This window comes from Cibotium barometz, chromosome 41, assembly GCF_041138505.1.
Source record: "Cibotium barometz isolate CiBa-2024 chromosome 41, ASM4113850v1, whole genome shotgun sequence".
In the NCBI taxonomy this organism is placed as follows: domain Eukaryota; kingdom Viridiplantae; phylum Streptophyta; class Polypodiopsida; order Cyatheales; family Cibotiaceae; genus Cibotium; species Cibotium barometz.
In genome coordinates this window covers 43,890,736-43,905,031 of record NC_141086.1, presented here as the reverse complement: position 1 = coordinate 43,905,031, position 14,296 = coordinate 43,890,736, and the positions used below count along the sequence as shown (strand labels likewise).

At 36.1% G+C, this 14,296-nt stretch overlaps 1 protein-coding gene across 1 annotated transcript; it reads right to left on the bottom strand.

Moving 5' to 3' along the window:
• Positions 1 to 9,391: 9,391 nt before the first annotated feature.
• Positions 9,392 to 11,027, bottom strand: LOC147614973 (microbial Terpene synthase-like protein 13). The gene has a single exon (XM_086779825.1). The coding sequence runs from the start codon at positions 10,981 to 10,983 to the stop codon at positions 9,685 to 9,687; it is 1,299 nt and encodes a 432-aa protein (XP_086635951.1). The 5' UTR covers positions 10,984 to 11,027; the 3' UTR covers positions 9,392 to 9,684.
• Between the last annotated feature and the right edge of the window lie 3,269 nt (positions 11,028 to 14,296).

The following is a 14,296-nucleotide window of genomic DNA, read 5'->3' as shown; positions in this document are numbered from 1 at the left end:
TCTTTTAATAATATAGCCATCTCATTATTGGATTTCCCGTCTTGCATGGGAGCTAACTAATTTAGGTTTTGTAACCAACATTTTGTTATTTTTATTTTTGGCTTCTTTCAAGTACCTTTAGTACTATGAAATAGTTTATTTGAAAGGTGGCTTTACACCTCACTCAATTACACCTATCTATTTTAGGTGGGGCGATTGCTAAATCGCGACACCAATTGCGATCCACTTGGCGCCACAAGAACTTCATGCTTGGGGCGGTGCTTCACGGTGTGTGAGCTTAGCTTAAGGAGGTTATCCATATGACAAATGTGCATGTGTGACAATGATCATCTAACCCTTCTTAAATAAAATTGTCAAAATATAATATAATATAATAGGTCGGCCGTCGAACTTTATATTAATTGAAGTAGGTAACATATAATATATCCACCTACCTCTTTTAATAAAATCTTTACACCTTACCCATCTAATTAATGGATTTTGCTTTTTGTTTTCAAATGCATGGGACCTAACTAATCTAGGTTTTGTAGTCAACATTTTGGTATTTTTTATTTATAGCTTCTTTCAAGTACCTTTAATACTATGAAATAGTTTATTTCAAAGGTGGCTTTACACCTTAATCAAATACACCCATCTAATTAATGGATTTTTAATTTTTTTTTCTAATGCATGGGAGCTAACTAAGTTTTGTAACCAACATTTTGTTATTCTTTATTTTTGGCTGCTTTTAAGTACCTTTATTACAAGTTGTATTGGCGATCATGATGGATCACTTTATTATTTTGAACTCTAACATGTGCCAAAAAGTGATCAACATCTTGAAATGCTTTTTGAAATGAAAGAGAGGCTTAATTAGCACTAATTTGGCAATTGAGCCTCTTTTGTGGCTTCAAGGGTACCTTAAACAATTTGATAAAATGAAATGTTAATTTTTGTATTTTTATATGAAATTTGGTTGAGCTAAAGTAGACCCATGTTCAATGGGGTGGTAAAATCTCGAGACTTGGTAAATTTTCATCCAAAAATGACTAAAGAGTTGAAATAGACCAATTTTGAAGAAAATGAGAGAGAAAACTTAATGAAAATCCTTCTAAATGTGGAAAACCTAGGTTGCGAATTTACAAAGTTGTTTCCTAGATGCAAGAAAAAAATGATCTCAATTCATTTTCAATTTCTCCTAAACCTTACATAGTATTTAAGAGATTAGAGAGAGATTTTCCATAACAAACAAATTTATTACATTAATAATTAATCCAATTAAATTTACTTCTTAGAATCTCTTTTCACTTGTTGAGTCTTTGACACCCAAAATACGATAATAGTGTGAGCTTACATGGTGATTTATTTTAATAAATCAATGTTTCCACTAAAGTAATCGGTTAAGAATACATATCTAAACGTTTCAATTTAGTTAGAAGAGAAGGTAATGGTCTCAACTTTCCAAACTACATTGATTAACGAAACAATGTATATGAACCCTTGCTTATATTTTGATCATCTAGTAAGAAACTTACAAAAATAGTGTTTATTATTATAGAGAATCGACTAGATATTCCACTTAAAGTCTTTTGAGATATTTAAAATGCGTCAAATAGTCTCTTATTCTATAGTAATAAATATGGTTCAAATTTTGTAAGCTTTCATCTAAAATAAAGTGCCTAAAAGAATAGGTGTACATATGATTGGCTCTCACAAAATGCACCAGCAAAGCATAATATTGTATAGAACTATGCAAGATTTGGTCCTAGTCTCCAATTGTTTGATTAGCTATAAAAATCCTCAAAGTTATTTTTTTTAAAGACAGCTAAATACCTTAGAGTTTTTACTAAGACCTAAATTTTAGAGTTATAACTGATTTTTGAGCCTTAGATGAATTGTATTACACCATATATATGTTTGTGAAGCAATGCACATCAAAAACTTTGGAAAGCAATGAGAAATTGGAAAATTGGCTAATAAAGCCTTTGATCCAAATATTATCCAAACACCCTGATGATATGAAAAATTAAAACCTTTGATTTGCATGATCCATGTGTTCTAAATAATTCCATAAAGTTAGTTAGTAAAGAGGAAATAAATATGTCTATGGACACTTTTCTATCCTACTACCAAACTAGTGTTAAGACCTATTCTATGGATTGCTAGGATTTGAAGTGCAATTATGTCTCAAAATCATGCCTTACTTCCCTTAGCAAGCACTTGGGTAGAGACGTTTGCTATATTTTGTTGCTGATTGGCCCAACTGCTTCTTCATACTACCTCTTAATAATGTGCTATTCTCTTATAGGAACACTACTTTTATTACTCTACTCCACATCAGCAACGTTTACACGTTATTGATGTGGGTCACCATTTTTTCCACAATATGCGTAGTTGAAAGCAATAGCTTACAAGCTTTTCTCCCTCCCAAATTATACTAGGTGAATTTTTGATTGCTAATTCATGTGCTTACAAACTTGTTTTATGTTTATTTTTTATTGAATAACATGATGCCCAATGTTATTGTCGATTTTGCAAATATCTTCAAATAATTGTATTAAAAGTTTTTCTATATACAGAGGGGCCGAGTTGCAAAGGGATGGGTCCAAGCTCGAGGGAGAAGGGCATACATACAAATATAGAGAGTGTGTGTGTGTATATATATATATATATATATATATATATATATCATCTAGATAGATATTCAACAATTTGTTAAAGGTATAAAACCTTACAGAAAAACTAGATAAATCTTGCTAGAAATGGCAATAATCCATGCACATGAGTTATTGCATCATGTTTTTGTAGGTTAGTGATTTGCTTTTTTATACGTAGAAACATGCACTACTGTTTTATGAGAAATGTTTTGTGTTATTGTCTCTTTTACGTTTTGTGTGTTATTGCCTTGTTTTGTTTTTTTACAGCTCAAAACATGTAGTGTTTGTGTGTTTTTTTGAAGCGTTTTGTTGAAGTGCATGAGCTGTGGCATAATTTTTTGCAAGTCAAATCATGCAATGCTGAATGCAATTTTTTTGAAGCGCATATGTTAGTGCATTTCTTTTTACAAATTGAAACCTGTCAAAAAAAAATCCAGTTTGATTTGTTATTGTTAGTATTGATTGTGCATAATTTATTTAGTCAGAAGGGAGATGGACAGGTTGTATGAACTTAATTAGAGATGTATGTACTTGATTAAAGATGGGTGGGTTTTGTTCCTACATATAATGAAAAGTACTCTAAGCTATAGTATGCTAACATCTAGAGTAATAATTGATAACATATTGAGAACATATAAAATATGTTCTCAATATTGAGAACATATAAAATATGAATCTCTTTTATTCAAATATTATGTTTATTATAACTAAAAGTATACATAAATTTGTAGAATCTTGTATAAATACGTGGCAAATAGTAAGTTAAAATGTTTGCATGCTAGTCAAGATAATAAGCAAAAGATATTTACAAATAGTAAGCTAAGATGTTTGCATGCTACTGAAGATGTGGGTAAAGGATTGTTTATTTCATAATGTTCAATGATTGTAACAATTGACTACAACACCTATTGAATGTTTCTCTTTTATGCGATGCACATTGATTGTTTGAAAGCATGTCCAACATAATGAAGGGATTGTGTAAAAGGATTCCCAACATCATGATTTACATTATAAGTTTGTGCTTATGTATGTGTACATCATGGGGGCAAATAATGAGTACTATTTAAGTTACAAGTTTGTGTTTGTGTGTTGCATTACAATCTTTTGGGGGGTCACTATATGAAAACCCTATATATCACATGCATTCAAGGCCTACTTTTTAAACCCCTTATCTCTGAATTTTAATCGATTAAAATTAACCCTTTTTCATAACAATATTTATTTTTGTTTTCTTAATACCCCTTCTTTTTGTGAAAAAAGTGAATAAAATATACCCCTTTAATGCACTCACATGATATATTCACGTATTCTTGAGTGACTCCCCCTGCACCCCCACCCCCTCCCACCCCCCCTTTGTGCGCCTCCCTCATGAGCTTTTAATGCATATCATTTGAGTTCCAAGTAAGTGACACTAGAAATTGCAAGTATTGTGTTGCAAAAAATGCATCTTTGAGATTTGTTTATACCACTCTTTCATGTATCTATGAGATTATTTTTACAACTCTCTCTCTCTCTCTCTCTCTCTCTCTCTCTCTCTTTCTCTCCACATCTTGTGTAGTGTGATGTGTTTCACGTGTTATGTTCTAATAGCAACTAAGAACATTGAATAAGCATGCTCTCTCTCTCTCTCCGCATGTTGTGTAGTCTAATGTTTTTCACATATGTTATAATAACAACTAAGAACATTGAATAAGAATGCTATTTTAATGCAAGTGTAGTTGATTCTTGTGGTGAAAAATTGCCTCTCTCAATGCAGTTGTTATAATTTATACCTACGATTGCTAGTTCTCAAGACACTATTATGCCAAGAAGTTGAACTTACATATACGTTCAATTTTAGATACAAGACATAATGCCAAATTAACACAATATCCCAATTCATGAAAGGAATTTCATTGTTTCACACACATTGACAATATGGCCATTACATAAGTGTGTGCAATCTTGCAAACATGCCTATCATAGCACCATAATGGGTATATTCATTATGTAATGTGTGTTTTTAATCCTTATGATAGAAAGTGGGGAAAGCTTACAACCATTTGACACGATATTAAATTGTAGTAACCCACTTTTGAAATTCATATTCCTATGTCAGGAGGAGACAAGATGGGCAATGTCCTCTTAAGGATTGGTCTAAATGTTCATGAAGTAAGAAAAAGAGACTAAGTCATAGTCTTAAATTCATATGCCAATGTTTGGAGGGGACAAAATGGGCAATGTCTTCCTAACAAATATTTTTCTATATTTTCATCAATAAAAAATCTTTTAATTTTGAAAAAGAGACTAAGTTATATTCTCAAAGAACATTATATTTGATGATAAAAGTGTAGCTTAATTTTTGTTTGTATTTAGATAATGGATAAGAATAGTCTAAGTACATCAAATTTTGCAATTTTCCTTATGGGGGGAGGGTTCTTAAGGCTTGCCAATAATTTGGGAAACAATGGTGTACTAAATTTTACATTGGTAAAATTGTTGATCATGATAACTCCAAAAACATTTGGCATGCCATTTTTTATGACAAACCCAAGGATTATGATTTCATGCTAAAAAATGTGAAGCACTTCTTTATCATTGATAATGACAATTTACTAGAACATAATAATGACTTAATGTATGATGATGATATGCCACTCTCATGTTTTAGAAATGCAACATTGCTAGAGTTTTGTTTGCTTAAAAAGATGAAAGAATGTGGTGGTCAGTAGTTGAGAGGTGTACCTTAAATTGAATGATGCTCTTGAAAGTAAAGCCTTTGAAAATGATGTGGTCATTTGAGAGGTGTGCCTTTGAATGTTTCTGAAAGTAAAGCGTTTGAAAGTAAAGTATTTGAAAATGCTCAAGTTAATCAGATGCCCTTGAAGTGATCATGAATCTAAGATCATCTGCTTTCATAAATAGAAGGGAACAAGAAATTAAATCCAAAAACTTAGATGGCATGCCAAACGACTAAGAATGGTCTAGGTGTTCATTGTAGAAAATGAGGAAGGCCTAAAACATTTGTAGTAAGATAAGGGAAAGAAAGGGGTTCATTTCCTCAAAATGACTCATTACATGAAACACCCCTTATAAATGAAGAAAGTGAATCAGTAGAGAATGAAACATTTAGGAAAAGAGGAAGACAAAATAACTAGTGTGTGCTTGAGATTCCCCTCTCTCCTTCCACTAGTGTGTGCTTGAGAATTAGGGTAAATGTGTGATGTGTGTGTATATCTCCTTCCCCTCTCTCCATATATCCTTCTTTTTACCTTCTTAATTATGTTTGGAGAGAGGATTTGTATGTGTGTGTTGTGAGAGATGTAGAGAGTGAGAGAGCTTGTATATGTGCATCTATTACTAATGTATGCAATGTGTGTGTAGGTTTGTTCCTCCCACGTGTGTCCTAACTTGCAAATCTGCTTCGAACATGCACTATCCAATCCACATTTGAGAGGTAAGCACATTACCAATTATGTTGTTTCTCTTTTTGTTATGTTTTAATTTGTTCTCAATTTGTAATTATTAATTGAAATTATGAGTATGCAAGCTTGTTGTTTTATGCACATATATGCTAATATTAGCATATATGTGAGTGCATAAGAAATTAATGTATGTGCTTATTTATCTTTACACACACACACACACACTTTACGAGAGAGAGAGAGAGAGAGATTTTCTTTTTGGCGCATACCCAAGGCGTTTCGGTCTCTTTTTCGACTTGAAATCTAATGTCTAAGACATGCATGTCAACGCTATGTCTATATGTATATACTCTAATGTATATGCCTAAAGCATATATCCATAAGCTAATGTATATGCCTAAACATCGCTAATGTATACTTGATCTCCCTCAACGGCTAGGGAAAAGAAGCCCGTTTGACACTCTAAATGTTATTTTTAAAATCTCCCTCACGGCTGGGGAAAGGAAGCCTTGTTTTATGGTTTACATAATGCTTAATGATTTGTGTAATGCGTAATGATTTATATTTAATGAGCTACATATACATGTTATCCTGCTAGATGGAGCCTCTCAATCTTGAAGAGAGAATAGCGTGTCCATGCATGCGATGTAAGTACCAAATATTTTGAAAACGAAGGATTTGCAACCAGCATATTCATGACGCTGGCATATTTTCAATGGAGCGCTTACAAAATTTACGGTTTCAATCGTACAACCAAGCAAGTGTGCAACCACATCTTGATAACATTGCGCCTATGAATTTTCGTCCCCAACAAAGGATGAGGATATCGAAGGAGGGAGTTAGGCAAGACCTAGAGTGAGTTAGGGCTAGCTATATATAGCTCCAACAGAATTTACATCATTGAGCTTGGAATTAGCCACATTAGATACATTTTTATTTGGAAAAGTGGGTGCACGAGTGTTGTCAAAAGTGTCAATGCGTGGAGTAACAAATGGTTTACGAAAGTTACGATTGTTTGTTACTCAAGACGATTGTTGATTTTGAGTTGCCGCTTGTGATTAGCGAGCTTGAGTAGCCTTTTGAGAAGAGCGAACCATCTGGGCAATAGATTGAAACTGTTTCTCTGTGTCATGAGCAAAAGAAATTGCTTCATAGAGTGAAGAGGGCTTCAAAGTATTGATTTCTACTTGTATACCACATTAAAAACCGTCTTCGTATTTGCATTGAAGTGAATCTTTAGCAAGCACATCTTTGAGCATACGAAGGTGTAAGAGGCGTTGCCAAAAACGCTTAGCATATTGACTCATATTTTCACCTTCAATCCATGAGAAATTTGACCATGCGCGTGACGCGCGTGAAGATGAAACTGAGGTGGTAAGAATGATTCTTTGACCTTCTCTTGGAACGAGACCCAAGTGGTAGGGCGATCAATGCTATGGCGGAGCACGTTCCACCATAAAGTAGCTTTTTCATTCATGTGGGTGGTGGCACACTTAATTTTGTCACGCTCGAAAAAAATTTCTTCGCCAAAGTAGTCATTAAATTGACTCAACCATGATAAAACAAAGTTTCCATCTTTGCGACCACCAAAGCGAGAGAAAGTAAATAAGCGATGACTTATCTTTTGTTCTTCGCGGGTTTGTCGAGCGTTGAATGCGGCTCGCAAAATTTTACCAATTCGGTCATCCTCGGCATTCGAATCCCATGGTCATTTGTCGCGGTCTTGTAATTGGCATTCTGTATCTTGAAGTTATTGTTCCAACAAATAAATTTGTTATTCCGGAGTAGCCTTGTATAAAGGAGTATCCATGTCAGCCTCGGAGTAGTCTCGCGTAAAGGAGTATCCATGTCATAATTATGTTGCAACGAAGCGTCGCTTGATGACGGCATATGAGGGGTGACGTTGAATGAGGTCCTCCTTGTTTGTCTATATCCTTCAAATAAAGAAGAGAGAGAGAGATTGAAAGATACTCTACTTCTCCCCTCCGTGGCTGTATAGAGAAGAGAGAAATATATACTTCTTTGAGCTTTTTTTTAATAAAGAAAATATATATATATATATATATATTTGTTCTTCTTTTTTCTTTTTCTTTTTTCAAAAAAAAATGGCTGTTGGCTACCATTTGTTGGCTTCTTTCTCGCGCTATCGATCGTACTACTGTTATATGCGGTTTTTTGTTGGCCGTCTGTCCTACTGGGATTGCTACTGTTATTGGCGGCTCTGTTAGGTAGCTATGTCTTCTCACGCAAGCTCAATTGGTTAGAGCGTGTGGTTGTTAATCACAAATTCAGACGTTCAAGCCCCAGCGTTGTGCAGTCGTGTGTGACGTTTCTCTCCACACGGCTCTTGTACGCCGTTGTTCTTTGCTTTGTTGTCTTGTGTCGCCTTGGCACCGGTGGCTGTGGTGTGGCCGCGTCACTGTATGATGGCCTTGACTAATGTCCCGCGCGTGCCATGCCGGGTTTCTGACTAGTGTCCCGCTTGTACGCCGTTGTTCTTGTCTTGTGTCGCCTTGGCACCAGTGGCTGTGGTGTGGCCGCCTTGACGGTTCTCTGACTAATGTCCCGCGTAGCCGCTGCGTGCCATGCCAGGTTTCTGACTAGTGTCCCGCTTGGTCCGGATTTGTGTCTATTTAAACTTTATAATCACCCCAAGGCTTTTAAGGTTTTTTTAAAAAATGTGCATTGCATAAAAAAGAAACATTCAATAGGTGTTGTACTCAATTGTTACAATCATTGAACATTATGAAATAAACAATCCTTTACCCACATATTCACTAGCATGCAAACATCTTAGCTTACTATTTGCAAACACCTTTTGCTTATTATCTTGACTAGCATGCAAACATTTTCACTTACTATTTGCCAAGTATTTATACAAGATTCTACAGATTTATGTATACTTTTAGTTATAATAAACATAATATTTGAATAAAAGACATTCATATTTTGTATGTTCTCAATATGTTATCAATTATAACTCTAGATGTAAACATACTATAGCTTAGATTACTTTTCCTTATATTTAGGAACAAAACCCACCCATCGTTAATCAAGTACATACATCTCTAATTAAGTTCATACAACCTACATATTGGTTTCTCGGTTGAGCTATTTTCTGCTCTCGAGTGTGGTTGTCTGGGGGACGGAGATGAAGGACATGCTAAATCATCATGGTTTTGGGTCTAAATCCCAACCACCAAATCAGGAAGATTTGTTTTTAAAGAATGCACCATAGGATATTGACACATCAATAGTGAGAATTTTACTCAAATGAAAGCAAATGAGTTGATGATACGTAAGCAGTGAGAATGTTAAAAAATAGAAGCCCAATAAAACCTTGACACATCGGCACATGGAATGTTACAAAATAGAGAACTAATAAAAATTTGCCACACAACCAGAAACATGGGAGCTCAAGCTCCCCATTTTCTTTCAGGGCACAAGGCCTCCCCATGGGCTTTGATTCTCCACACACAGAAGAGAAAATTAGGCGAATAGATAGACGGTTATATGTCTTTTAAAAGTTAGGTACAGCGGTTATATTTGGTGATTACAAAGGAAGATAGTAACTACCCATGCATGGACATGAACATGCATGTATTATTCATATTATTTTATCGTGCCCTGTCTTGTCATCACAACTACAATTCCATAGAAAGTTGGGGGCATTTTGTGGCGTATCTAGGGTTCGTACGGTACCACTCCAACATTGCAGAGCTGAGACAACGTGCAGAATCAACGTAGGCTTGGAGGCCAGGTTTCCAGGCGACGATCTCAAGTGCGAGACGAGTGCAGTCTTGGTCTTTAGCCTTGATCATGGCACAAGCTTGGGAGACCGCCTCCTCGAACTCCACTTCTGCAGCACCGCTGCTGCTCTTGATATTGTGGTGGTGCAGCACAGCCAGCAGCGTCACATAGTCGCCTTCGGCGATCTCGGCCTCGAATGAGAGCACGTCGTTGATCCAGCTGACATGGTCCACCACAGCATCGTGAAAGGCTTGCAGCAGCGGATGGCTCAGCGTCGCGTCATCGAGCTCTACGCCCAGCTCGAACTCGCACGCCACCAAGGCGACCGGGATGGCCGCATCCTGTCGGCGTAGCCGTATGTACTCCTCTACATCCGGCAGCTTCCCTTGCTCTCTCAGCTCGACAAACGCCAATATACCTTGGAAGTACTCTTCCAAGAGCGCGGCGAAGCGCTTCTGCTGGATGCGCGGCATGCCCAGCGCCCGCATCTCACCCCACCACTCCTTTCCCACAGCTATCACCAGTTCCAGATCTTCTTCTGAGAAACAGCTTCGGCCACTACCTCGACTAATTTCTGGCCCACCGGTGCCTACATTCAGAGCTTCCTCTCCTCCGAACATCGCCTGCATCAGCAGAGCGCATAAACCCCTCGCTGCCGCCAAATCCTTCCCCATCATCTCTGCATCATCCACCAGATCATCCAAAAGGAAGAACCAGTAATTGAGCTTCACTAAAGTTAGGGACCTCGCCACGCAGCTACCGTTGGGAAAGAGCATGCACGCAAACAAATCGTAGCGAATCTTGCGCTGCTGCTCTATTTTCGAGGCCGGGTAGCGCGACGCCACCCACGCCACCCACGATCGAGTTAGCTCCACCAAGGCCTCCTGTCTGGGGTGGTGCTTCACCGGGAATGAGCACTCCAGGTGCTGTGGGACGCGGAAGCTTTCGGCAGCACGGTTGAGGAGGCTATGGATACTAGGAGCGGGTGGCGCGTGGACCGACCGAACACAGTGGAAGGCTGCTTTCCGCCGCCGCTCTATTTCAGGCATGGGCGCTAGCAGGGCGGGGTGGCCGCTGAATCGCGACGCCAACCGCGATCCACTTGGCTCCACAAGAGCCTCATGCCTGGGGCGGTGGTTCAGGGTGACTGATGAGCACACATGGTGGTTCAGGGTGACAGATGAGTACTCCATGTGTGAGCTTGGCTTAAGGAGGTTGTGCAACTGATCATCTAGCCCTTCTTAAATACAATTGTGACTGATGAGTACTCCATATGTGAGCTTGGCTTAAGGAGGTTAACATAAATATAATATAATATAATATAATACGCCGGCTGCCCAGCTTTATATTATTTGAAGTAACATATAATATAGCTACCTTTGTCTTGTACTGTTATTGCAACTGTTCAATTGGCGGAAAGTGATTAGTTTATTATTTTAGTCTTGTACTTTTATTGTGAAAAGTGATCATTATTTTGAACATTAACATGAAAACATTTAAATAAAGTCTTGTACCTTTATTGCGAAAAGTGATCAGTTTATTCTTTTGAACTCTAACATGTGCCAAAAAAGTGATCACTTTATTCTTTTGAATTCTAACATGTGCCAAAAAGTGATCAACATCTTGAAATGAAAGGCTTGCGGTTGGCCCCAGTGAATCATGACGCTAACCGCGATCCACTTGGCTCCACAAGAGCCTTATGCTTGGGTGACGAATGAGCACTCCATGTGTGAGCTTAGCTTAAGGAGGTTATCCATATGAGAAATGTGCATGTGTGCAATTGATCATCTAGCCCTTCTTAAATAAAATTGTCGAAATATAATATAATATAATATACCAGTTGTCGAACTTTATATTAATTGAAGTAGGCAACATATAATATAGCCACCTTTCTCTTTTAATAATATAGCCATCTCATTATTGGATTTCCCGTCTTGCATGGGAGCTAACTAATTTAGGTTTTGTAACCAACATTTTGTTATTTTTATTTTTGGCTTCTTTCAAGTACCTTTAGTACTATGAAATAGTTTATTTGAAAGGTGGCTTTACACCTCACTCAATTACACCTATCTATTTTAGGTGGGGCGACTGCTAAATCGCGACACCAATTGCGATCCACTTGGCGCCACAAGAACTTCATGCTTGGGGCGGTGCTTCACGGTGTGTGAGCTTAGCTTAAGGAGGTTATCCATATGACAAATGTGCATGTGTGACAATGATCATCTAACCCTTCTTAAATAAAATTGTCAAAATATAATATAATATAATAGGTCGGCCGTCGAACTTTATATTAATTGAAGTAGGTAACATATAATATATCCACCTACCTCTTTTAATAAAATCTTTACACCTTACCCATCTAATTAATGGATTTTGCTTTTTGTTTTCAAATGCATGGGACCTAACTAATCTAGGTTTTGTAGTCAACATTTTGGTATTTTTTATTTATAGCTTCTTTCAAGTACCTTTAATACTATGAAATAGTTTATTTCAAAGGTGGCTTTACACCTTAATCAAATACACCCATCTAATTAATGGATTTTTAATTTTTTTTTCTAATGCATGGGAGCTAACTAAGTTTTGTAACCAACATTTTGTTATTCTTTATTTTTGGCTGCTTTTAAGTACCTTTATTACAAGTTGTATTGGCGATCATGATGGATCACTTTATTATTTTGAACTCTAACATGTGCCAAAAAGTGATCAACATCTTGAAATGCTTTTTGAAATGAAAGAGAGGCTTAATTAGCACTAATTTGGCAATTGAGCCTCTTTTGTGGCTTCAAGGGTACCTTAAACAATTTGATAAAATGAAATGTTAATTTTTGTATTTTTATATGAAATTTGGTTGAGCTAAAGTAGACCCATGTTCAATGGGGTGGTAAAATCTCGAGACTTGGTAAATTTTCATCCAAAAATGACTAAAGAGTTGAAATAGACCAATTTTGAAGAAAATGAGAGAGAAAACTTAATGAAAATCCTTCTAAATGTGGAAAACCTAGGTTGCGAATTTACAAAGTTGTTTCCTAGATGCAAGAAAAAAATGATCTCAATTCATTTTCAATTTCTCCTAAACCTTACATAGTATTTAAGAGATTAGAGAGAGATTTTCCATAACAAACAAATTTATTACATTAATAATTAATCCAATTAAATTTACTTCTTAGAATCTCTTTTCACTTGTTGAGTCTTTGACACCCAAAATACGATAATAGTGTGAGCTTACATGGTGATTTATTTTAATAAATCAATGTTTCCACTAAAGTAATCGGTTAAGAATACATATCTAAACGTTTCAATTTAGTTAGAAGAGAAGGTAATGGTCTCAACTTTCCAAACTACATTGATTAACGAAACAATGTATATGAACCCTTGCTTATATTTTGATCATCTAGTAAGAAACTTACAAAAATAGTGTTTATTATTATAGAGAATCGACTAGATATTCCACTTAAAGTCTTTTGAGATATTTAAAATGCGTCAAATAGTCTCTTATTCTATAGTAATAAATATGGTTCAAATTTTGTAAGCTTTCATCTAAAATAAAGTGCCTAAAAGAATAGGTGTACATATGATTGGCTCTCACAAAATGCACCAGCAAAGCATAATATTGTATAGAACTATGCAAGATTTGGTCCTAGTCTCCAATTGTTTGATTAGCTATAAAAATCCTCAAAGTTATTTTTTTTAAAGACAGCTAAATACCTTAGAGTTTTTACTAAGACCTAAATTTTAGAGTTATAACTGATTTTTGAGCCTTAGATGAATTGTATTACACCATATATATGTTTGTGAAGCAATGCACATCAAAAACTTTGGAAAGCAATGAGAAATTGGAAAATTGGCTAATAAAGCCTTTGATCCAAATATTATCCAAACACCCTGATGATATGAAAAATTAAAACCTTTGATTTGCATGATCCATGTGTTCTAAATAATTCCATAAAGTTAGTTAGTAAAGAGGAAATAAATATGTCTATGGACACTTTTCTATCCTACTACCAAACTAGTGTTAAGACCTATTCTATGGATTGCTAGGATTTGAAGTGCAATTATGTCTCAAAATCATGCCTTACTTCCCTTAGCAAGCACTTGGGTAGAGACGTTTGCTATATTTTGTTGCTGATTGGCCCAACTGCTTCTTCATACTACCTCTTAATAATGTGCTATTCTCTTATAGGAACACTACTTTTATTACTCTACTCCACATCAGCAACGTTTACACGTTATTGATGTGGGTCACCATTTTTTCCACAATATGCGTAGTTGAAAGCAATAGCTTACAAGCTTTTCTCCCTCCCAAATTATACTAGGTGAATTTTTGATTGCTAATTCATGTGCTTACAAACTTGTTTTATGTTTATTTTTTATTGAATAACATGATGCCCAATGTTATTGTCGATTTTGCAAATATCTTCAAATAATTGTATTAAAAGTTTTTCTATATACAGAGGGGCCGAGTTGCAAAGGGATGGGTCCAAGCTCGAGGGAGAAGGGCATACATAC